Source organism: Rhinoderma darwinii, chromosome 5 (genome assembly GCF_050947455.1).
Source record: "Rhinoderma darwinii isolate aRhiDar2 chromosome 5, aRhiDar2.hap1, whole genome shotgun sequence".
In the NCBI taxonomy this organism is placed as follows: domain Eukaryota; kingdom Metazoa; phylum Chordata; class Amphibia; order Anura; family Rhinodermatidae; genus Rhinoderma; species Rhinoderma darwinii.
Window position 1 is genome coordinate 225,725,556 of NC_134691.1, and position 26,615 is coordinate 225,752,170.

The 26,615-nt window shown below is 38.6% G+C and overlaps 1 protein-coding gene across 1 annotated transcript in view; it reads left to right on the forward strand.

The window, feature by feature from the left end:
• The window catches only part of ITGA9 (integrin subunit alpha 9), a 492,766-nt gene that overhangs the window by 416,756 nt on the left and 49,395 nt on the right, over positions 1 to 26,615 (forward strand). The window contains exons 23-24 of the mRNA XM_075826987.1: positions 3,098 to 3,205; positions 18,454 to 18,579. Coding sequence (XP_075683102.1) covers positions 3,098 to 3,205; positions 18,454 to 18,579 — 234 coding nt within the window. The remainder of the gene's footprint in view (positions 1 to 3,097; positions 3,206 to 18,453; positions 18,580 to 26,615) is intronic.

The window sequence follows — 26,615 nt, forward strand, 5'->3', positions numbered from 1 at the left end:
GAAAACAGTCTGTCTTTTCAGACGTAAAAGCCTCTCATCGTGTGCACATACCCTATATTTGCTACTGCTGTCCATCTAGACATTTACACAGCAGCTTGACAGTGACAATTTCTCAACTGATATAAATGTGCACTAGGGTATCCTCGAAATCTTATTTAGGATGTATAGTTACAACGTACTTGAAGATATTCTTGCTGTGATAGGTCAGATGTCATAAAAAGCTGAAGACCAGAACAAGCATAAGTTTACTCCTAAACTTCGAGTTAAGTACTTTATAGAGATGTGGTAGGGAACGCCTTCTAGTCACTGCAGCACAGTAAATAGACAGTAAAACGTGATGGAGCGTAGCTCTAATCTTAGATTCCACAAGAGCAAGCGCTAATACTGAGCTATGTGCACAAGTGAGACACCAGCCTAGGAAAATGAACTCGCTTCTCACCAAAAACGGTTTGTGTCTATCAGAATGTGTCTTTTGCAGTATAATAAAGCTGCCCTTTTGTGCGTCTAAGTATAGATATATATATGCACACACAAACAACATCAATAAGGGAAACAACCGTTATTTCTGCATCAGTTAAGACTGAGGAGCAGGCATGGAAACGTGTCCAATGTTTATACTCTGTTACCAAACAGTAGTGACCACAGGAATTTTTTCCCAGCGCTGCAACTACATGTAGAAGTTGTAACATATGTTCACTCTTTAAGTCTATAAATATGGTGCCAAACAACTTCTATAAAAAAGGAGCACAAAATGATAACATAAGAGAAAGAGAAGCAAATGCAAAGAAGTGTGCCAGACACAGTGTGCATCTGAGTGAGGTTTAATATATAATTACTATCTTGAATTAAGTGTGAGATCAATTACAATGTAAGAAAAGAAAGGATTGCTGACAAAAGCAATGATCTGAAATAGAGGCCTATTCTGTCTGACTAGTGCCATTCACAAAAAATCTGTAAACACAGACAAAAAATACTCGAATAGGTAATCAAATTACCTTTGACATGTGCAGTAAAAATGTTCCACGGCACTGCTGGGGTTTCCCTCGGGCACTGCTGTTTTGCATATTCTTATGATGCTTCTGGGCTGGGGCTATCATGAAATGATGGTGTGTATAGTTAGAGAGAGTCCTTAAAAAGTCTAAATGATGCAAACTACGTCATACAGTTGGTTTTACTTACCAAAACTAGATACACTTATATTCCTCACAATCCCTCATGGCTGTTGCACTTAAATATCAGTATTTTGCAAAATAATGGTACCAAGCCATAGTAAGCCATTTCGAGTTGTTCCCTCTGATGTATCTTTTTTTAAATCTGTGTATGTCTCGCAAAACAAAATTGAAAAATTCTGCACCCTTATCATCCAGATTTTACATCAGAGCTGCATTTAAAGGGCAACTAAGCGTACAACAAACTTCTGACACGTCATAGTGACATGTCAGAAGATTTGATCGGTGGGGGTCCGAGCAGTGAGACTCCCACCAATCACTAAAATGAAGTGGCAGAAGCGCTCTTTTCGGCTCTTCTCGGAAAGTTGATGTAGCGGTGTACGGGCCCATAGACTTTCTATTGAGTCCGGACACCGTTACATCTGCTTTCTGAGAAAATCCAAACAGAAACGAAGCGGTTCAACGCTCACACGAGCGATTCTGCCACTTCATTTTAGTGATCAGTGCTTGGGCCCCACCGATCAAATTTTCTGACATGTCACTATGACTTGTCAGAAGTTTGTTGAACGTTTAGTTACCCTTTAACAGTTTTAAAAAGTGGCTATAAAAAGAACGCGGCTGAGGGGAGTCGTAACAAGCACCAAATGTAATAATTGTGTGCGCCATTTTTTGGCAGTAAAATATTGGTGTAAAGTACAGCAGCAAATAGGTCGCATAAAGCGTTTAACACGTCTAGCGAGTTGCGCAACATTTCTCATTCTGTGTGTCCCGTTCTGAAATAAATCACCTTCCATCTGTTTTCGTTTTAATCTGTCTAAATTTATGATAGTATTAATAAATGTGCCGCACTGTGTCGGCTTGTAAGAGCTGTTCCGTTCTGCCTAATGTATTAGCATTGCCATTTTAAGGAGAAATATTAGCTGTTGGGTAAAGCATTCATGTCCATACCACGCTTCTAAACAACAATATTGGAAACACTGGCCTCTAAACATAGTTTTATTGCTACATAATAAATAGGGGTTGGATTATTTGCTAGTAATTTCATTAGAAATGACAAGTATCTGTGGTATCATATTAGGCTGGAATGCCATGCATTTGGATATGTTTTACATCATCTATGGTCAAAACCATATCTTCAGTATGCCCCCTTCTATGTAATACCTAAACATTACAATATACTATTTTTTATAAAGTCATAAAATATCTGGATGCTTCATCATAGACTGGTTTTATGCCAAAAATGATAATCCTTTAGATTGTAAGCTTTATTGGCTAGTGTTCTCCTTCTGTTGTATCGTGTGTGCTCATTTTATACCCATTTAGTTCTTGGATTATTGTTTACCTGTGTCATTTATGTTAACAGTAACGATTATGTTAATGCTGTTCGGATTAATAATAAAATAATTACGGTTCTTTAGCATTACAAAAACAAATATAGTATATTGTATGTAATACTTGTAAGGGTATGTTCACACGAGGTCATTACGTCCGTAATGGACGGACGTATTTCGGCCGCAAGTCCCGGACCGAACACAGTGCAGGGAGCCAGGAGTCCCTGCCTATGTACGACGCCAGGAGTCCCTGCCTCGCTGCAGGACAACTGTCCCGTACTGTAATCATGTTTTCAGTACGGGACAGTAGTTCCACGGAGAGGCAGGGACTCCTAGCGTCGTACATAACTATGATGCTAGGAGCCCGGCTCCCTGCACTGTGTTCGGTCCGGGACTTGCGGCCGAAATACGTCCGTCCATTACGGACGTAATGACCTCGTGTGAACATACCCTTACCATTACTAGTAGCAGAAGAAGCTTTTCTTATTTATAGCAGCATAAATGAAATACTGTTTTCTTCCACCGTGTGTACGTAAAGCCTTTGTAGCATTTGGGCAGAGAATAACTTCTGTTTCTGCATGTGATCTATAATTTCAGGTTTACAATGCTGGACCTAGTACTTTGCCTGGATCATCTATTAAACTTTTGTTTCCTAATCACCTTTCTGCTACAGGAGCAGAGATGTTCCTTATTCAAGACGTTATAGTAAGTGTAGTGTTTTAATATCATTTATATGTATCTGTTTTTATTTGTTTTGTGAAGTACAATGCAGCCATAGTATTACAGTACAAGTGTGGTCGAGTACACGTGGAAATTATAACAGAAATGTAAGTAGTACTGGCAGGAACAATTGTGTGCATCAATAATATAGTGACAGGTATAAAATAAAGTACTTGTACAAATGTATGTTATAATCCATGTGAAAAAAAAACGTGAGCCAATTACTGAAACTTGCTGTTTTCTGGTACAATATCCACATAGTGCAATAGTGTCATATACAAAGCCCTAATAAGGTGACAAACAATGTATCGGCACCATGGGCTGCGGAGAGTATAAAAAAAATGAAAAAATTACAACAGCAATAATATTCCTCAAATGTTAAGAGCATATAGTGTAGTAGCCCCGTATAATAATGCATACCAGAAAAACTAAGTATTTAGGGGAAGGTGAATGGTCCCCTGCGTGCGGACGAGGGGATGAAGCAACTGAAAAGCTCTGAGCCAAAAATATAATATAAGAATAGTATATATAGATGTAGTATCATTAGAGGGAACAAGGAAAAGTGCAATCGGTAAAACAAATTCCTAACATTCAGAAAAGAGTATAGCAAAGATAGAGGGCATCACTTAATGAAGGTCCCCAATGGAGAGAAAAGTTCTGCAGACAAACATACAGAGTTCCATAGCATGAGTGCAGAACGCCTTAAAGTGGCAGCGATAGTAGTGTACTCTCTGAGGCAAATTGTGTAAGGTGACAAGCAATTCTATAGTAGCCAGTATATAGTTTGTATCTCCCTGTCAGGGTTCTTCTCGATGTCATGGTGCAGGGGAATGATTGGGGGTCAGTAGCAATAAAGGCATCAACAGTCCTCTGGTTTAGCAGAGTAAAACTTTAAGTCTCCTACTGATTGGTAAGTTCTCCTCTAAGCCAGATCTGTTGACATGTCATATGTTTTTTGGAAAAGAATACACTTAGTAATTTAGAAAAATCCAAAAACATTTGAAACCACCTCCCTAAAAAATTCTTCCATCCTTAACCTGTACCAAGTCTTCCCATACTTTCAGCAGCACAGAGTGAAGCTGATATTGACTTTTTCACAGAAAGTCCCCCGTTTTATGATGTCCATACGCACTCTCCTTTTTACATATTCCTGGTATCAAGGTCCCTTTAATTAGAAAGTGTTTTTTATGTCACATGTACCTTATTTTGTGTTAAGCTGATCTGCCGTATTGTTAATCTAAGTCATACCATACTGTGTTTAGACAGTATTTTAAACAGATGGTACTACATTAACGGTAATAGATCATGATTTGGGTTATGTATGTTCTTTATTAAAATTGCATGTGCGCTGTGAGAGATGTTTTTCAACACTCATCTATCTGTATACAATTTACCTGCTGTTTCTTTGTAAGCATTTTGCTGTCGGGTTTGACAACCGGTTTTGATATAAAGCAAATGTAAAAGCATAACTTTATTAAAAATACTTTGCGTTGGAAGCAGGAATAGCTGTGATGTGCATCAGTGGTCTCTTTTTAGGCATTATAAGGTCTCTTGGAAAATCTCTTAACAAGGGATTAGTTATGGGAAAGAAGCCAAAGTCTTCGATGTCTGAAAGGAATCCGAGTGTATCTGTATTGATTAAAACAGCTTGAAGTGTTTAGAAGACAGTTAAGCAGACATATCTCCATTTAACCCACTAGTAGGTTTAAGCTGAAGACATTGGAGAACGTAGGATCACATTTTTGGGCATATGCAATGTGAGTTTCTTCATTATGTCCAACTTTAGCTGAATTAGTGACCACGTCCTACCAGATAGTGTTTTGAGATGTTATTTTTTCCCTCACTAATTACAAAACTTAAGAAGTTTTTGTGTTTGTTGGTAAAGAAGGGAGATAATATGTGAGAGATTTTCTTGCCAACCAAGCACTCAAAGGACTTTTAACGCATGGGATCTAGGATCTAGTGTCTTACTGACTGTAGTTGTGATTTGGATTTTAGTCCAATTGCAAATCAAAAAGTCCAACCAACTATTTTTAATGATATTAAACCATGTTATTACCTCTATCCTGGTGCTTTAGCTTGTGATTCAGATTAAATGGGGGTTGCATTTCAGCCTTCCTGACATTAGTAAAACCAACTCACCACTTGGACCCTTAAACTTTCCAAGAGTCCAAAAAGCTTTCAATTTTAGAAAAATTGTGGTACTGGAGCCTAACAGAATGTTTGATGCTTCATGTTTAACTCTTCATGAGTCTTTTTCAGTTCTTCTTAGCACAATTTTGTCACCCAGCTGAATATTATAAAAAAATTATTTGGAAAGATCTGCCTATAAATTATATATGATCTATCTACCCACCTATTATTATGTATATGCTGTATTGGTTATTGGGATGATTGCTTAATAAAGATAAAAAATCCAAGGCTGTGCTTTAACTAACTTCTACTAGGTTTGATCTAGTTCATTCTTAAGGTGGTTAGCAGTCAACCACAATTGTGAGAAGTGATAGTACAAATTACAAATATAAGTAAATTGCAGAAAGAGTTCATGAAATGGCAGGTTTCTTATTTTAACCATATGCAAAATTACATAAGGGAAAGTTAGACTTAAAAGAGGATTCCTTTGAAATTAACCACAATGTCCTCCAAAATACAGTAGTATGTGTACTCTAGCTGCAGAAGAAGCTATATAAAAATGTAAACTATTAAAAAAATCACTTGCTAATTATTTTCATAATAACAACAACATGCTTGTTCCCAAGAGGGTGTTAAGAGTTTTTTTTTTACCTCTTTAGGGCGGATTCACACAAACGTGAATTGCGTCCGTGCAGGCCGCATGGTTTTCAGGCGGCACGCATGGACCAATAGAAGTCTATGAGGCAGTACAGACAGTCCGTGCTTTTTGCGCAGCGTTTGTCCGCTGCATAAAAAGCGCGACATGTTCAATATCTCTGCGTATTTCGTGCATCACGCACCCATTGAAGTCAATGGGTGCGTGAAAACCACGCAGGTCGCACGGAAGCACTTCCGTGCGAACTGCCTGTTTCGCGCAACAGCTGTCAAAAGGATGAATGTAAACAGAAAAGCACCACGTGCTTTTCTGTTTACAAACATCCAAATGGCGTGTCATAATGATGGTGGCTGCGCGAAAAGCACGCAGCCACGCATCATATGATGCTGCCTCATGGAGCAGGTAAGTGGCTTTTGCGCAGGCAAAACGCCGCGTGTTTTGCGTGCGCAATAACGCCACGTTCGTCTGAATCAGGCCTAAGGACGCAGCCTGTTTTAGCCTTGTGACACAGCCGATTATTTCAAATCTGACGTGTTACTTTATGTGGTAATAACTTGGGAATGCTTTTACCTACCCAAGCGATTCTGAGTTTGTTTTCTCGTGACATTTTGTACTTTATGATAGTGGAAAAATTTGGTCGATAAATTCAATATTTATTAGTGAAAAGCACCAAAATTGAGAGAAAATGTGCAAATATGTGCCTTTTTCTAAATTTAAATGTATCTGCTTGTAAAACAGTAAGGCTGGGTTCACACGTGGCGGAATTTCACTTAAATTCCGCTGCGGACACTCCGCAGCGTTAATCCGCAGCGGAGCCGTTTGTCCATTGACTTCCACTTTAATTTAGCAGTGTTCGTTTAGACGATGCGTAAAATTCCGCTGCGGAGCATAGGCTGCGGAGCGGAATTTGATGTCCGCAGCATGCTCTGTCTGTTGCGGAGCAGTGGCGGACTCATGGCGGAATTTCTCCATTGACTTCAATGGAGATTCTAATTTCCGCAATGAAGTCCGCAGCTGTCATGCACATGTTATGTGTGCTGCGGATGCGTCTTGCTTTTTTAACTTGACATTTCTTCATTCTGGCTGGACCTATGTATTTCTAGGTCTACAGCCAGACTGAGGAAGTCAATGGGGCTCCCGTAATGACGGGAGCGTTGCTAGGAGACGTCTGTAAATAGTCACTGTCCAGGGTGCTGAAAGAGTTAAGCGATCGGCAGTAACTGTTTCTGCACCCGGGACAGTGACTACCGATCCCAATATACAGCAACCTGTAAAAAAAAAGTTCATACTTACCGAGAACTCCCTGCTTCTGTCTCCAGTCCGGCCTCCCAGGATGACGTTTCAGTCTAAGTGACGGCTGCAGCCAATCACAGGCCAAGCACAGGCTGCAGCGGTCACATGGACTGCCGCGTCATCCAGGGAGGTCGGGCTGGATGCCGAAAGAGGGACGCGTCACCAAGACAACGGCCGGTAAGTATGAAATTCGTTTCCTTTCACTAGGGAAAGTGCTGTCCCTTCTCTCTATCCTGCACTGATAGGGAGAAGGGAAGCACTTTTCCCGCAGTCCGCAGCAGCTAGTCCGCATCAATTTTCTGCACATTTTGGGCAGATCCGCAGCCGTAATCCGCAACCCGGATTAGGTGCGGCATTAATGCGGACAGTTGCGGAGGAAATCCGCCACGTGTGAACATGCCCTAATACCACACAAAATTGTCACTAGTTAACATTTCCCATATGTGTACTTTATGTTTGCATAGTTTTTTGACCGTTTTTTTTTATTTTTCTAGGACGTTACAAGGTTTAAAACTCTAGCAGCAATTTCTCACATTTTCAAGAAAATTTAAAAAGGCTATTTTTACAGGTACCAGTTTAGTTCTGAAGTGGTTTTGAGGGCCTTATATATTAGAATCCCCCAATAAATCACCCCATTTTAAAAACTGCACCCCTCAAAGTATTCAAAACAGTATTCAGAAAGTTTCTTTTTTTTTTTTATTCAATAGATTTTTATTTGAATTTTCCATCACAAAAACATAACAGGAATGTGAAGATCTCTAAACATTTCGAGATCTGTCAATGTTACATGTAAATACAAACATGGAAATAAACATTGCCTCCAAGGAAAGAATACCCCTGACAAAATCAATCCTGTTGCTTCACTTGAAATACTTAGATTGTAACCACCTTTCCCATGACACCCCAATACGGTGATGAGTATGAACCTGTGATAGTAATGATGTTTCCTGATGACATTGCATATTTACTCTCCGAGTAACTTCAGCAATACTGGGAGAAGCTGGGGACTTCCATGACTGAGCTATAGTTAATCTAGTAGCAATTAGGATATGGTGTATGACCAATCTCTTGTCCGGTGAAATGTCATCAAGCGAGATGTCTAGAATTGCTAAGCAAGGATTGATATTAACCTGTGAATCTGATACCTCTGAAATTAGATTAAATGTATCTGTCCATACAGAAGCAATAATAGGGCACGACCACCACATATGTAGTAGAGATCCCGTGAGTCCGCACCCCCTCCAACACATTCTAGAAGACCCCTGAAAAATGTGCACCATACTAGAAGGAGTAAGGTACCATCTGAGATGGATTTTCTTCATTAATTCCATATGGTTCACACACTTGGACAGTTTAGATGGCCATGTAGATGCTTTAATCCATTGCTCAATAGGGAAGGAAGTCCCCAATTCCCCCTCCCATTTTGTCATATACACTGTTCTCCCACCTTTCCCCATCTTAAGAATAAGGTCATAGCTACCTGTCAGACCTTTACCATGACCTGACCTCGCCCACATGAATTTGTGAAAGGCACCAAAACTTTCTGGAGTCGGTGGAAACTTTACGAATTGCATTAGATGCCGTATTTGAAGATACTGGAAGAAATATCTAGAGGAGATGCTATATGTATTTGCAAGATTCTCAAAAGATTTAAACGTACCACCGTCAAAAAAATCAGAAACCCACTCAAGACCAGCCTCCTGCCATGGAGTAATCGCGATGTGAGGGAGAAAGATTGCAATAATTTGGGTTGGAATTTGAGTCAATGGCACATGGATCCAGTTTTCTTTACATACATATTTACCCCAAACTTGTAGAGAATCCGACATCGATCGTAGAGGCATAGGTGGTGTTTTAGCCCCTAAGTATGTGGCTACCATAAAATGCTTCATTATTAATGTAGGAAACATTGCGTCTTCTAATTGAGACTATAGGGGTTGTTCAGAAGAAATCCAACTTGGTCTCATCTGATCCATTATGGCCGCTACATTATACGCTTTTAGGTTTGGAACTCCCAGTCCTCCATATTTCCCCCTTAGAAACAATAGATGCTTAGCCACCCTCGCTCTCTTATTGTTCCAAATGAATTGCATAAGGACCGTTTGTAATCTGGACAATAACGAGGACGATATTAAATAAGGTATTGTCCTACAATAATATAAATATTCAGAAAGTTTCTTAACCCTTTAGGCGTTTCACAAGAAATAAAGCAAAGTAGAGGGGAAATTTACACATTTTTATTTTTTTTTGCTGAAATTCATTTGTAATAAAAAAAATAAAAATTCTGTAACACAGAAGGTTTTACCAGAGAAACGCAATCAATGTTTATTTCCCAGGTTCTGCAGTTTTTATAAATATCCCACATGTGGCCCTAGTGTCCTAATGGACCGAAACACCGGCCTCAGAAGCAAAGGAGCACCTACAGGATTTTGGGGGTCTGCTTTTTTTTTTTAGGCACCATGTCAGGTTTGAAGATGTCTTGTGGTGCCAAAACAGTGGAAACTCCCCAAAAGTGACCCCATTTTGGAAACTACACCCCTCAAGGAATTTATCTAAGTGAATTGTTAGCATTTTGACCCCACAGGTATTTTGCTATATTTATTGGAGTTCGTCTGTGAAAATCTACTTTTTTTTCTGAAAAAACATAGAAATTTGTAATATTTACAAGGAATAAACAAGAAAATGCCCCCCAACATTTGTGAAGCATCTTCTCTCGATTACCGAAATACCCTATATGTGGTAATAAACTGCTGTTTGGACCCACAGCAGGGCTCAGAAGGGAGGGAGCGCCATTTGGATTTTGGAGCGCAGATTTTGCTAGATTGGTTTTCAGTGCCATGTCGTGTTTGCAACGCCGGGACCAAAACAGTGGAAACTCACCAAAAGTGACCCCATTTTAGAAACTACACCCCTAAAGGAATTTTTCTAGGGGTATAGCGAGCATTTAGACCTCACAGGTTTTTTGCAGAATTTAGAGGAATTAGAAAGTGAAAATGAATATCAACATTTTTGTATACTAAAAAACCTCCCAAAATTTGTAACACAATCTCTCCCGGGTATGACAACACCCCACATGTGGTAATAATTGTGTTTTTTTAATAGAAATTAATTAACCTTTGCATGATTGATCCTTTTTTGCTTTTCCATTTTAGTTTTTCACTCCCCGCCTTTCAAATGCCATAACTGTTTTATTTTTCCATCGATAGAGCGGTGTGAGGGCTTAATTTTTTGCGGGAAGAGTTGTAGTTTCTATTGACATCATTTAAAGTACCATATAATGTACTAGGAATCCGAAAATAAAATTCTTTGCGGGGTGAAATTGGAAAAAACTGTGATTCTTCCATTGACTTTTGGGTTTCTTTTTTACTGCTTTCGCCGTGTGGTAAAAACTACAACTTAACTCTATTCTGCGGGTCAATTCAATTGTGATGATACCAAATGTATATATTTTTTTTTTTTATATTTTACTACTTTTTGGTCGATTGAGCGGTGTGAGGGCTTATTTTTGGCGGGACGAGCTGTTTTCATTTTTTGGTACATACAACTTTTTGATCACTTTTTATTACATTTTATTTAGAGCTAAGGTGACCATAAAACAGTGATTTTGGCGTTTTAAATTCTTTATTTCCTACGGCGTTCATTATGTGCTAAAAATTACAGTTTTACTTTATTCTGCAGGTCGGTATGATTACGGCGATACCATATGTATATAGTTTTTTATGTTTTGCAGCGTTTGCACGATAAAATCACTTTTTTATAAAATAATTTATTTTCTGTGCCACCAGATTCTGAGAGCCGTAACTTTCTTATATTTCAGTCAAAAAAGTGGTGTAAGGGCTTGTGTTTTGCGGTACGGGTTGTAGTTTTTATTGATACTATTTTGGGGTACATGCGACTTTTTTGATCACTTTTTATTCTATATTTTGGGAGGGGTGGTGACCAAACAATAGTGATTCTGGTATTGTATTTCGTTTATTTTTTTTGCGGTATTCACCGTGCGGGAAAAATAACATCGTTTTATAGTTTGGGTAGTTACAAACGCGGTGATACCAAAAATGTGTACTGTTTTTTAACATTTTCATTTTTTTCCTATAATAAGAGACTTATATAAAAAAAAAAATTCACTTTTTACACTTTCTTTTTATACCTGTAGCTTTGATCACTGCTAGAATACATTACACTACCTAATAGTGTAATGTATTCCAACTGTCAGTGTGACCTCACAGTCACTCTGACAAAGGGTGGATTTACACGAACGTGTAATACGTCCGTGCAACGCGCGTGTTTTTCATGCGCGTTGCACGGACCTATGCTAGTCTATGGGGCAGTGCAGACTGTCAGTGATTTTTGCGCAGTGTGAGTCCGCTGCGTAAAACTCACGACAGGTCCTATATTTCTGCGTTTTTCGCGCATCACGCGCACCACACGGAAGCACTTCCGTGGGACGCGCGTGATTTGCGCAACAGCAGTCAAAAGTATGTTTGCAAACGTGCTTTTCTATTTACAAACATCCAAACAGAGTGTCATAATGATGGCGAAAATCACGCAGCCGCGCATCCTATGTGATGACTCACGGAGCTGTTAAGTGCCTTTTGCGTACGCGAAACGCTGCGTTTTTTGCGTGCACAAAAACGCACACGCTCGTGTAAATCCGCCCTAAGTCTACAAGGACCAGCCAGAGACTGGTCCTCATAGGCTTCCATACATGGCAGACCCGGAGGCCGTTGCCAGGCCTCCGGATGCCATCACAAGCATCAACAACCCCCACATTTGCATGGGGGCTGCTGATGTGCTACATACCCCCTAAATGCGGCGATCGCAAGTTAATTGCCTAAATCAGCGGTGATGAAAACTTGGTTTTTCTGTTCTCCAATAGTTTTTTATTCTGGCCATTCTTCCATAAAGCCCCACTCTGTGGAGTGTTCAGCTTATAGTGCTCTTATGGACAGATACTTCAATCTCCACTGTGGATCTTTGGATCCTCCAGTGTTATAGTTGGTGCCTTTGTTGAATCTCTAATGAATGCCCTCCTTGCCCGGTTTATGAGTTCTGGTGGGTGGCTTCCTTTTTTCAGATTTGTAGTTGGGCCGTATTCTTTCCATTTTGTTTTGGAATTAATCGTGCTCTGTCGGAGTTCAAAGTTTAGGATTTTTTTCATAACCCAACCCTGATCTATACTTCTACACAACTTTGTCTTTGACCTGTTAGAGAGCTTCTTGGTCTTAATACTGCTTGTTTAGTGGTTTTGCAGCCTTTCAGAACAGGTGTATTTATACTGACATCATGTGACAGATCATGTGACACTTTGATTGTACACAGGGGATCGTATTCAACTAATTATGTGACTTCTGAAGTTAATCGGTTTGATCAGAACTTATCTAGGGGCTCCACAGCAAAGGGGGTGAATACGTCTGCACTCACAACTTTTCCATTTTATAGGTTTTTGTTTGTTTGTTTTTTAAACAAGGCCTTTTTTAAATTCCACTTTAACAATTTGCTTTATAAAGTCAAATTTTAAATCCATTTTAATTTCAGGTTGTAATGCAGTAGAACAGGAGAAACACCAAGGAGGGTGAATACTTTTGCAAGGCACTTTACATAGTAGACCATGGTGGCCAGTTTTTTTTATAAATCATGAGTATTATGCCCATTTCATATGCTATTCGCCCTGACCAGAGAAGGAGGAGAGAATGACAAGTTCAAAATTGTAAAGAGAACCTATATTTCAAGTCTCAAACTGTAGTAGTAGCCAAGAATCTATCTACAACCCTAAACATCTTTTCTGATTAACACTCCGAAAATAACATAAAAGAAAATGTGAAAAAAATCATAGTTTTATGTACTGAGTATTACAAAACTAATGCTAGAGTGCCAAATATGTATTTTGTTCTTTTTTTGTACTAAGTTGGTCCCAGACCAACCGTTGAGGAACTGAAGACTAAAGTTGACTTTACATTACTTTGGCAATTTTGACACATACTATTTACAAAATGGACAGTTACAACCTGCCATGACTACACTTTCCTCGTTACCTAATCACAAGACAGGAATAGTCATAAAGTTACGAGACTTCTATGATCACAATTTGCAGCTCCAGTCCTACCAGGGCTTCTCATAATGCAGATTTTTAAATATTGTACCTTATCCGATAGTCATTGAAAAGTATATAAAATGTAATTGTAAGTGTTGTTTACAGAACGACATTCCAAAATAAAATGCTTACACTAAGCTATCAAACTTCTTTTTTTATTCGAAAGAGTTCTGTAAACAATAAACAGCAGAATTTGCCATTGCTCCCTGTCCCCAGTGTGGCTCGCGATCTAAATGCCTTATCTCCGTTCAGAACACATTCAGCATTGGTGTTATGAGATTCTTGATATTCTTGCAGTTCTATCCTGGAAACTAGTGACAGATTATCAGAATTTCAGGAATATTGGTTGCTGGATTAAAAGTATTTTACTGTAGAGTTTTTGTAATTTCTATAATTTTGTTATGACTAGTTCAGCATGTCTGGAAAACGCGTGTTAGAAAAACGATTTCCACTGTCGCTAATTGGAGGTGGAGCGCTAAACATCAAACTGCACTTTATTTTCATTAGTATGTTTTCATTTCTCATTTTATACCATTTGAACTAGATCCCCCATAAACTTGCGTGCTGGTATGCACAATGTATACAGATATAGAAATGCTGCAAGCTACTATGTGGCGTCAGATGGATCTAATTAATCTCCCTGCTGTTAAAGGACTAGTCATAAAGTAATAGGACGGGCACATTTTCCCTTTCTGTGACAGTTACTCCGTGCGACCAACATGAGGTGGTGTTAAATTGTTTTGAATGCAATATTTAGACTACATTTATATATTTTATGCCGGCTCCTTAGCTGCCTTAGTGATTTTTTAGTGGACTGTTGCAGTTGTCACATTGACTAAAGCTAGCCATACACATTATATCAAAATAGACCGATCCTGCCAATTTAGACAGGATTGGATACCCATCTCATTTCTATGGCAGACACCTGATTGTCCCCTGATAGCAGATTTTGGGGGAAAGAATTAGGCCTGTTGGATTTCAATATGTACATTCCTTTGTTGTTGGGGGAGATAAGCCACTACTAAACATGTATAATAAATCCTATACACAGGGCATACATACTGCATCATCTAGCAAAATACATCCTCCCTTGTAACGCGACTGTACTCCCAAAATATATTAGACCAAACAAGAAAAGGACCATGGAGTCTATAAGTCAAAAAATATATATAATCTTTTTATTACACAACAATATTATACTGGTTACACATATGTGTTTCTAAAAATGAATCACAAATAAAAGCATGGCCGCCAAACAAGGGTCAAATGTTCAACAAATAAGATCATATGAATATAAGCTTGTTAGAGTATACCTCAAAACAAATGCATATAGCATAGTGTGAATGTAGTAGGGTACACTAGTTGCAAATAATGTGTTCTGATGCTTGAGGATACATAGGAAAGATGTTAATAACATATACTGAAGATTAGGTAACCAACGGACCAATAACGAGTATTATATCCAAAGATATATTCATACATATGTAAGTGCTAAATGCAATTTGTATGTATATCTTCCGAGCAACAAGAACAACAAGCAATGGATAAGAAAGTACTAACCCATGTGGCTGAGACTTAGAGAATGGCGACCGGCCCCAACGCGTTTCGGCTTCCGCCTTCGTCTGGGGGTGGCACCTACAAGTATATCCTTCCTATTTATCTTACATAGAGGCCAATCAGAGACCGATTGGCCAGGTGAAAGTAATGCACCAAGTATTTACCTCAATCAAATGTTGGCGTCATGTCCGCGTTTGTCGATAGGCAAAAATCACATGGTGTGGGCATCATGTGATGCGTGATGAGTATGCCGCATGATGATATCACAGCAGCGTCTTTTGTCACGTGCACATCAAGATGCCGACTCGTGGTGAGTTGCTAGGGACGCCAGCACATGCGCACTTGATTGAGGTATGTTTACAATGAATCTACCAAATACGACATATATATAAAAAAGAGCTCCACAATATTTGATAGAAGTTCCATATTCACTACTTATACATATATCCCCTACCATAATTATGCATAACCAAAAGATTATTTGGACATAAACAAGATCATTTGGGCATTGAGCACAGAACATTAAAAAACACACATATATACATATGTATATTGAGAACTATTACATTAGAATATAGAACACGTTACTTTATATAAAAGTTTTTATGGTATACAGAGTCATAATAGTAATTAAATGTGAAAATAAACCATATTACATAAATATAATGTGCATAAAAAATATATAAAATATATACATATATATATGTGTATATATGCATGTGACAGATCAAAATTTATATTATACATTGTAAAAAAAATATATATAAAGATATATATAAATAAATATATAACGTATACATACATACATATATAAGTGCTATTCATACACATATGAAAAACACATGTGCTGACCATAGTGATATAATATGTGCAAAGTGATATACAGAAAATAAATAGATAAATATTAACTAGTGATAAATAATTATATATGAATATATACGTACACACATCATATGCACGTATAGTCATGTGAAGAAATATTAAAAAGATATATATAACAATAGTGCCAACATTAAGAGTACAAAAATTTTACATTTAAGAGACTAAAGTGCAATCGCGCAACAAATTAATTGAATTTAAAAATTATTCATTAAAAGTCTGTGCATTTCATTATTTTGCACTGCCATATACATATTACCATGGGGATTAGTAAACAAGTAGTTGGTAAAAACTTTTTTCCCATCATATAAATCAGTATAACATATCATTGTTAATATGGTTTCTTTTTTTACAAAATTGATGCATCTCTGAACATCAATGGTATTTCATGAATATCTATGTCTGATGAACTAGGAAGAAATAAAAATGTATGTTAAAATCACAAAAAACATTAATTACATCACAGAGTTAAAAAATGATGCCACACAAACACATACACAGTGATCAGAGAAACGAAGTGTACCCATGCGATTCGTTTAAGCCTCCCAGCTGCATGGTCCTCAAAGTCCAGATCCATTTGCTTTCCAACCTTAGCAGCTTCTTCATCAGATCTCCACCTCTTATATTCAGTTCCACATGATCTATTCCTCGCACCCTCAGTAATCTGGAATTACAGTTATGGTGCTGTTTAAAATGACGTGGAATCCTTTTAAGTTTTTCTATTTTATCGGCTTCATGCACCTCCTTAGCGGATTCAATGTCCCGTAAATGTTCACGGACTCTTATTCGAAATTCCCATGTGGTCAGTCCTATATAAATTTTATTGCAAGGACATATTGCATAGTATACCACTCCTCGTGTCGCACATGTAATGTGCCACATGATTTTGAATGTTTTATTTCTTTCAGAGTCCGTGAACTCTACTGCACGTTCAACATTGGGACATGAAATACAGTCTCCGCAAGGGGAGCAGCCCCATTTAGGGCCTTTAGTTCCAAAGAATTTTTTTCCTTGTGGGACTGGGGTATAGAAACTGCGGACCAAATGATCTTTCAAATTTTTAGCACGACGGTAGGCTACAGAAGGAAATTTAGGCAATATTTTTTGAGTATCGGATCAGCTTTCAAAATCGGCCAATATCTATTTAAATGGCCCTTCATCTCTTCCCAGCGGGAATGATATGGCGTGATGAATCTCACCTCATTGATTTTATTTGCTCGAACCGCTGGTTGTAGGAGTTTGTTTCTCTCCGTATCTTGGGCTCTTTTTTTCGCTTTCCTAATACATCGATTGCTGTAACCCCGATCCATAAATCTATGTTCCAGGTCCTTAGCTTGTTTTATAAAATCTTCTTCCCTTGAACAAGTACGTTTTAATCTAAGAAATTGACCTGTGGGAATAGCAGCAATCGTTTGTTTCGGATGTGCAGAGGTGGCGTGTAAAAGAGAATTCACAGAGGTTTCTTTCCTGAAAAGATCAGTTTGGACATCGCCATTCTCATCACATTGGATTTTGATGTCCAAAAAATCTACTTGTTTTTGGTCACATTTGTATGTAAGTTTAATATTCTGATCATTCAGATTCAATTCTGCCATAAATTGTTGCAACTGCTCAGACGTACCCTGCCAGATCAAGAAGATATCGTCAATGTAGCGGGCCCAAAAACATGTATGTTTGGATGTTTATGGGAGGTTGAGAGAAATACTGTAGCTGTCAGCCGAATAAGCGCTCTGCTGACAGCTATCTCATGTGTATAACCACCTTTATCATACAGTCAAATACTGCTTCTATCTTAGTATTACAATTAAAATGTCCCAAATACAGAGTCCATGTTATTTAATAAAGTTGATCACAAGCCTGTCTGCATTTCTATACACAGTGTACATTTCTTTATGCAAAGTATTCCCAATTGGAGGCCATATTAAGTCAATGGAACCTGTAGAGCCTGTAGAAAATCTGCATCGACCATATTTTCCGTCTTTATTATGTCTGTATTGATCAATTCATTGACCAACTGCAAAATTGGCGAAAATCCACTTGACAATATTGATAAAAAGAACTTCTAAGACAATGGGGCAGATTTACTATACTGTGTAAGATTTAGAAAGCATAAACTTTGATGCATCTTGCTAGACATGATATAAACTTTTCTCATTCTTATACCAACTCTTGGTTGGCTTAGTTTTGGCACATTTAAGCAACACCCCTTTCTGCTAAACCCCACCTTCTTTGTGCGAAGATGCAGCAAAATGTGGCAAATTTTTCGACACATTCTAGAGGCAGACACAGAAGTAAATCTGACTCAATATATTTACTGACATAATATACAATCAATAATAATAATGCCAAAACAAAACAATTTGTATTTTCTATCCGTATGTGTTTATCTCAGTATGCTTGTGTGAATATAGCCATATACTAGTATAACTGATTATGCTGCTGTAGTAACTTGGATAAGATGTCCCAGTGATATTATAATGTTTTATTGCTTCTTACAGTTTTTCAGGATTAGCTTTTGATAAGGACTGAAGAACTTGAAATTCTAATAAATATGGACCATAGTAAAGCATTGTAATGTACTTTACAACACAAACTAAACAATGCAATATAATTCTCTCTCTTTAGATCGCGCAAGACAAAGTACAATGTACGTTCCACAAAAATCCAGCACCGTGTGTGATTCCACAGGAAAAGGAAAACATATTTGACACAATATTTTCATTCTTTAAAAAATCAGGCCGAAAAGTGTTGGTAAGTAATATACTTTCTTAGAAGGCATATACTAATGGTACAACCTAAACAAACCTCACACCAAACCAATGGTGTATACAAGGGTCCCTCAATATAGCAGACAACCTAAAAGCGAACCAAAAAAAGGGACATGAGTGTCAGAAAATGTACTGTAATACATAGGTGGCGTTGTGTAGCATTAAAGACATTGTTACACTACTGCAAGGAAAAAACCTGTCTCACTTGCATATTGCGATCACCTGACCATCTGACCGCAGCGCTATACAGAATTTGTCATCGCTCACATTAGACTCTGTCCCCAATAGGTCTCACATCCTAAATTCCTTATCTATCATGCATAAAGATACACACTGGGGCCAATTTCATAGAAAACCATATAACTTATCAGTACGTTTTTGGACTGTGGCAGGAAATCATGGTACCCAGAGGAAAACCAGAGAGAACATACAACATGCAGATGTTGCAATGAGCCACTGTGCATACATGTTCATTTTTATGGTAGAGTATAGGGAAGTAGTTGGCAGATACAACCCCTATGGAGCCACTCACCTTAGATTTTTCCAGCCAATTCTTTTCTTTCCCTCATCCCCAAACCTAAATTTTTATTCTTCCCTTTCCCTCCTGCAAATTTACATATAAATGGGTTAAGTAGATCCCTGTGTCTACTTAACCCATAAAAACTTCATGGGTTAATCCCACAAAAACTTCATGTGGGGTTACAGCCTTCCTCCCTCATAAGGGTATGTGCACACGCTAGCTTCCTTTTACGTCTGAAATGACAGACTGTTTTCAGGAGAAAACAGCCGCGTCGTTTCAGATGTAAAAGCTCCTCCTCGCATTATGCGAGGCGTCTTTGACGCCTGTAATCTTGAGCTGTTCTTCATTGACTTCAATGAAAAACGGCTCAAATTACGTTTCAAAGAAGTGTCCTGCACTTCTTTGCCGAGGCAGTCATTTTACGCGTCGTCGTTTGACAGCTGTCAAACGAGGACGCGTAAATTACTGGTCGTCGGCACAGTACGTCGGCAAACCCATTCAAATGAATGGGCAGATGTTTGCCGACGTATTGTAGCCGTATTTTCAGACGTAAAACGAGGCATAATACGCCTCGTTTACGCCTGAAAATAGGTCATGTTAACCCAGCCTTACACTTGTTTTGAGTGTTTTAATCACATTAATTGCATGTTTTACATGTGTTTTTGTGGCTTTTTTTATTGTGTTATTTTTTTCTGACACCTACATGAGTTTTTCCTGGTGTTTTTACAGTTCAATATAGAAGACTGTGAAAAAAACACCAGAAAAATGTCTTTCGTAGAGCATGTTGGGCTCTAAGAAAAGACTCCTCGGATCCCAAAAACATTACCAAAACACCACAAATCAAAACTCTGTTCTCATATTTTGCTTGACACTTTAAAGTAACATCTGGAAACAGCTTTTTTGGCCCCCAAATAAAACATGAAAATCTCCGCCGGAAATGTGAGTAAACACTGGGTGTTAATCCAGCCTTAGGGAGTCTTTCATGCGCGAATAATGTTTCTAATAATATTTGAGGAACACAAAGGCGGCCAAGTGACAAAGCTGTATGTACAATGTTTAGTGAAGAACCAGAACTATCACTTTCAGTACTGGAAGCCTGGGAGAGCAGTTGGGAGTTGGAATACAATTCTGGATCATAGGTTCTTTTGTTTGTTTTTTTAACTGTATTGAACAGAGGGTTGGACAGGAGACATTGGAAGCAATTTATTAAGATTAGTGTTTCATACGCCAGACTTAATCTAAAGTGCACTAGTGTAAGATGCGCTTAATTTATTAAGAGACGCACACCTCTTAATTAATTTCGCACATCTCTGGCCATCTGTGAGCCAGTAAGTCAAATCCATGGCGGCTATGAGCTTGCATAGATATTTTAGATAATTTACTCCAAATTCTAGTGTGAATTATAGTATGTTTTTTCAGACCACTGAAAGCACCGCCCCCTTCTGCTAAGCCCCACATAAAAAAAATGGAAACATTTGCAAATTTTTTCACAAATAAGGCTTGCGAGAAATTTTTTAAACTTTTTTTTACGTAATTCTGGCGCACAGACCTTAAGAAATTTACCCCGATGTGTTTCCCTTCAGGGGTTTTTCTTTTTATTATTTTGAGACAACTTTCATGACTCCCACTTGGATTGACATAAACATGCATACTTGGGGGGCCACTGTCATTTCAGTGATCCACAGCACAGTGAGATTGTGCAGTGAAAGAAGCTGGGCTGGAACAATCAGAAGTGTATGTCACTGATTGGTCACTGATTAAGCACAAGAGAAAGAAAGAGTCAGAAACTATCAATAAATGTAAATTTGCCAAATGGCATAGAAAAATATATATTTTATTGGACAATACAAGTAACACAATTAAAAATAGACTACAAATCAAAAAAGACTGTATATCTCCAAAAGTATGGGAGAGGAACATGGGTCATAGAGGTAAAACAATACAAACAACAGTTTATATCAGTGGTTGTTAGTTTATAACAGTGGTTCTAAGCGATTTGCAAACGATAGATACAGAGAAAATGAGGGTTAATTATAACCATACACAATACCGGTACATATCAGCAAAGAGCGATTGGTCTAGTAACAGGCATGAAAAAGATAAGGAACCTAGTAGTTAGGCATAGAAAATCTCAGTACGACAAAACCTGCTGTCTAAGTAGACATTAGTGGACATAAGTGTTTAGCAACTAAACCTATCGCAAGCTTAAAGAAGTAAATGTATCAATCAATAGTCGTATATTTAAGGTTGCAAAAGAAACACCGCTAGTACTGACCCATATCGTTCCAGGAATATGGTGACTCCCAGAAGTGGAGAAACCCCAACGCGCGTTTCGCGTGGATGGCTTTTTCAAGGGGTATGTTCCTAATCATTTAGATTACGCCTCTTATGCTGTAAGTCACAAGGTCAGCTGAGCTCATCAGCCAATAGGGGAATGACTTCCGCCGTGCGCGTCCAAAGAAAAGGCATCGCGATACTTAAGCTCCGGGCCGTCAAGACACGACCACGCATGCGCGGCTCCGGAAACCGCGCACGCGCAGACGCGTACAGTGAACAATCCAGGCAAGTCCCGGCGATGACAGAACTGACACACACGGATGAAGAACAGAGTAAGGTAGGGAAAAGGGGACTCAATCTAGCACTAAAAAGATAATTAGGCCACTATAAGTGCCGTTTATCTTATTCGCGGACAAGTTCAATGGGACTGTCACACTAACTCAAATATACCGGAGAAAATCTATCACATGTATAGATCATTCAGACATACGAGAAGCAGATATCATAATTATATCAATCCATGTCACGATAATGTAATCAGTACTAGAGTAAATAAACATTCCTGCAGAAAAATATAATAATAAGGTAATACTACAGAAAGACATGAAAATATAAAAATATAAAAATAAAAATAAAATATTACAGATTGTAAGCTAAACATGTGAAAAAGTCTCATAATAAATGAGCTAAAAAGTATATATATTAAAGAGGTGATTATTAATATAAGTGACAATTACAGAAAAAAACCTATAATCATGGTATCAAAAATAAACAAAATAAGATGCTTGCTAACAAAATTTATTTATAGCAGCAATTAATGAGATACCAAAGTTATATGCAAATAAATATAAAGAGTGAATTACAAAGAGTATAATGGTGATAAGTAAAAGGTAAGTTTTCTACTACAGAAAAATAATTCATACATAATACAATACAGGAGATGTCACATAACAAAATATGTTATCAAGAAGTGAATATACATTATTAACATATCAACACCGTATAAATTAAATATAAAATATAAGATATTGGAGAGTCTCTTAAGCCCAAATTCAATCCCTCAGAATCCCGGAAGGCACATTCACAGATGGTCTAAGGCATACATGATCAGCAACAGAGGAAATGACTAAATAGAACAAAAACATATATTAGTAGACATACAGTTAAAAACAAATTAAAAATACATATAGGCAGAGAGTTCATAGAAATGACACAAAACTTAGTGTCTCATTCAGACCAACAGGGGCCATAGTACCTAAGGTGACTATCCACTTACATTCCCTCTGGGCTAGCAGTTTCTTGACGTCTCCGCCTCGAATCCCAGAGAGAACTTTATCAATACCCCATGCCTTAAATGATTTGGGATCACAGGCATGGTGTATTTTAAAATGCTTAGGGATGGTCTTAAGGAGTGTGAGGTCATCCACATCTCTTGCAGCCACTATGTCACGTACGTGTTCACGTATTCTGACACGTAATTGTCTTGACGTTAGGCCCACGTATACTTTTTGACAGGCACAAGTGGCGTAGTAAATGACATTCATTGTACTACAAGAGATGTAGTGTCTAATTTCAAACTCCCTGTTGTCAATCATTGATACAAATTTAGTTGTGCGGACCAGATTCTTACAGGACAGGCAGTCGCCACAAGGGTAACAACCATGTCTAGGGGTGCTTGATGTGAATGGATTGCACTGTCTTGGTACGTAGTGGCTTCTTACCAGCATATCCTTCAAGTTCATACTTCGTCGAGCTGTCATAAGGGGTTTGTTGGAAAGGTTGCCTGCCAACGCGGGTTCTAAGTGCAGAATTGGCCAGTGTTTCTCTAGCACGGATCTCATCGTATACCACTGGTTATTGTATGTAGTGATGTATCGAATTTGGATGTCATCACTTTTCTTTTTTCCAAAGGAATGTAAAATAGAGTTCCGGCTCGTAGATTGCGCCCGTCTATAGCCCTTCTTAATACTTCTATGGCTATACCCCCTGTCCAAAAATCTTTCTTTTAAATCAGTAGCTTGTTTCTCAAAGTTTGCTTCAGATGAGCAAATGCGTCGCATTCTCAGGAATTGACCAGTGGGGACGGCACCAATCGTCGACCGGCTGTGGGCAGAGGAGGCATGGAGTAAGGAATTAACCAACGTCTTTTTCCTAAAGACATCGGTTTGGAGACAGCCTGTGGAGTCAACCTCAATGCTAATGTCCAAAAAATCAACCCTATGTTGATCATATACATAGGTCAATTTTATGTTCATGTCATTAACATTAAGACATTGCATAAAGTGTATAAGCTGCGTCTCTGTCCCCTGCCAAACAAATAGAACATCATCAATGTATCTCATCCAGGACAGCACATGGTCATCGGCGTGGGCGCCGCCATCATGGAAAACCTGCCTCTCCCAAAACCCGAGAAACAGGTTTGCGTATGACGGCGCACACGCCGCCCCCATGGCCGTACCTTGTTTTTGTACGTAGAATACATCCTTAAAGACAAAGAAGTTATGTGTCAGGATGTATTCCAGTAATTCCACAACCAGTCGACAAGTGGGGCCGTCCCAGCTGCTCGTCCCCAGAAAAAAACGTACCGCATTTAAACCGTCAGTATGTCGTATGCTGGTGTACAGAGACTCAATGTCCGCTGTCACCAGGATCATATCAGCATCTAAATTGATGCCATCGATTCTTTTTAAAACATCTGATGTGTCTTTGATGTGAGATGGTAAGCTTTCTACCAAGGGTTTTAGATAATGATCAATGAACCTACAGATGGGATCGCACAGTCCGCCTATCCCTGACACTATGGGACGTCCCGGGGGGTCTGTCATATCTTTGTGAACTTTGGGCAGGAAATATAGAGTTGGAATTCTTGGGTATTGTGTCATTAGTCCAGAAAATATGTTTTTCGGAATAATTCCCTGCTCATGGGCCATCGTGAGAATTTTGCATAACTCTACTGAAAAAGTTCCCAAAGGGTTATAAGTAAGTTTAAGATAGGTATTTTTATCTCTAAGTTGTCTATATGCTTCCTTTTCATACTTATCAATAGGCCAGATCACGATGTTCCCACCCTTGTCCGCCGCCTTGAATACCACATCCTCGTATCCCTTTAGTTCTTCTAAAGCATCACGTTGTTTTTTAGTTAAATTGTCAAATTTCCTGTTTGACGAGATGCGTTTAAAGTCGTTTATTACCATCTTAGTAAAAATCTCGACTTGTGGGCATATGGACAAGGGTGGGAACCTCAATGATCTGGGTATAATTGATTTTGGGAACCTACCTTGGTCAGAAGAAATTTGCTCTTGTAACAGATCCTCAAGGGCCTTAACTGCTTCTTTCTCCAGAGCACTATTCAGTCCCACATCTACTCCAGATCTACTATGTAACTTTTTAAGGATTAATTTTCGTGAGAATAGATATAGATCCTTTATAGCTGCAAAGAAGTTAAAGGAATTACAGGGTGAGAATGTCAGTCCCTTACTCAGTACATCACGTTGTGTCTCCGAGAGGGAATGCTCAGATAAATTAATCACCTCTAATGTATTCCTTGGTTTCTTCCCCTGTTGGTATGTCTGGTTGTCCTTACGCCTTGCCACCTGTCTCTCCCTGTTTCTACGAGGGTAGATGGTTTCTTGAGGGGTGGTTATCTCATCATTGCGTTTTAATCTTCCAAGATTATCACTGGATATCACAGATGAGAAAGATGTAGACCTCGATCTACTGAAAGATCTAGATCGCCCATTGCGCCATCTGTACATCTTCCCTTGCTGAGAGTCATTGTTGTCTCTCTGAAATTTAGAGGATTTAACAGAAAGAATTTCCTGCTCCCATTTTGAAAAATCCCTATCAAGATCGTCATTTAGTTTCTCAAGTTCTGTGTTGGAGAGGTCATTTTTCAGATTAGTTTGCAATTCTTCAATTTCTTTTTCCAGATCACATAAAGTGACTTGGTTTGCCTGGGACAGTAGGTGCATAAAGCCTCTAGAGCAATCAGAAGCAAAACCCTCCCATTTAGTTTTAAAAATCTCATCCTCAATCGGAAAAGAGGGAAAGATTTGGACCCGTAGGCCCCGTGACACCTACATGAGTTTTTCCTGGTGTTTTTACAGTTCAATATAGAAGACTGTGAAAAAAACACCAGAAAAATGTCTTTCGTAGAGCATGTTGGGCTCTAAGAAAAGACTCCTCGGATCCCAAAAACATTACCAAAACACCACAAATCAAAACTCTGTTCTCATATTTTGCTTGACACTTTAAAGTAACATCTGGAAACAGCTTTTTTGGCCCCCAAATAAAACATGAAAATTTCCGCCGGAAATGTGAGTAAACACTGGGTGTTAATCCAGCCTTAGGGAGTCTTTCATGCGCGAATAATGTTTCTAATAATATTTGAGGAACACAAAGGCGGCCAAGTGACAAAGCTGTATGTACAATGTTTAGTGAAGAACCAGAACTATCACTTTCAGTACTGGAAGCCTGGGAGAGCAGTTGGGAGTTGGAATACAATTCTGGATCATAGGTTCTTTTGTTTGTTTTTTTAACTGTATTGAACAGAGGGTTGGACAGGAGACATTGGAAGCAATTTATTAAGATTAGTGTTTCATACGCCAGACTTAATCTAAAGTGCACTAGTGTAAGATGCGCTTAATTTATTAAGAGACGCACACCTCTTAATTAATTTCGCACATCTCTGGCCATCTGTGAGCCAGTAAGTCAAATCCATGGCGGCTATGAGCTTGCATAGATATTTTAGATAATTTACTCCAAATTCTAGTGTGAATTATAGTATGTTTTTTCAGACCACTGAAAGCACCGCCCCCTTCTGCTAAGCCCCACATAAAAAAAATGGAAAAAGTTGCAAATTTTTTCACAAATAAGGCTTGCGAGAAATTTTTTAAACTTTTTTTTATGTAATTCTGGCGCACAGACCTTAAGAAATTTACCCCGATGTGTTTCCCTTCAGGGGTTTTTCTTTTTATTATTTTGAGACAACTTTCATGACTCCCACTTGGATTGACATAAACATGCATACTTGGGGGGCCACTGTCATTTCAGTGATCCACAGCACAGTGAGATTGTGCAGTGAAAGAAGCTGGGCTGGAACAATCAGAAGTGTATGTCACTGATTGGTCACTGATTGGTCACTGATTGGTCAGCGTCATACACTTCTTTACAACACCCACTTGGTCAAAAGTAAAAACACGCCCAGTTGGGCATTAAGAAAC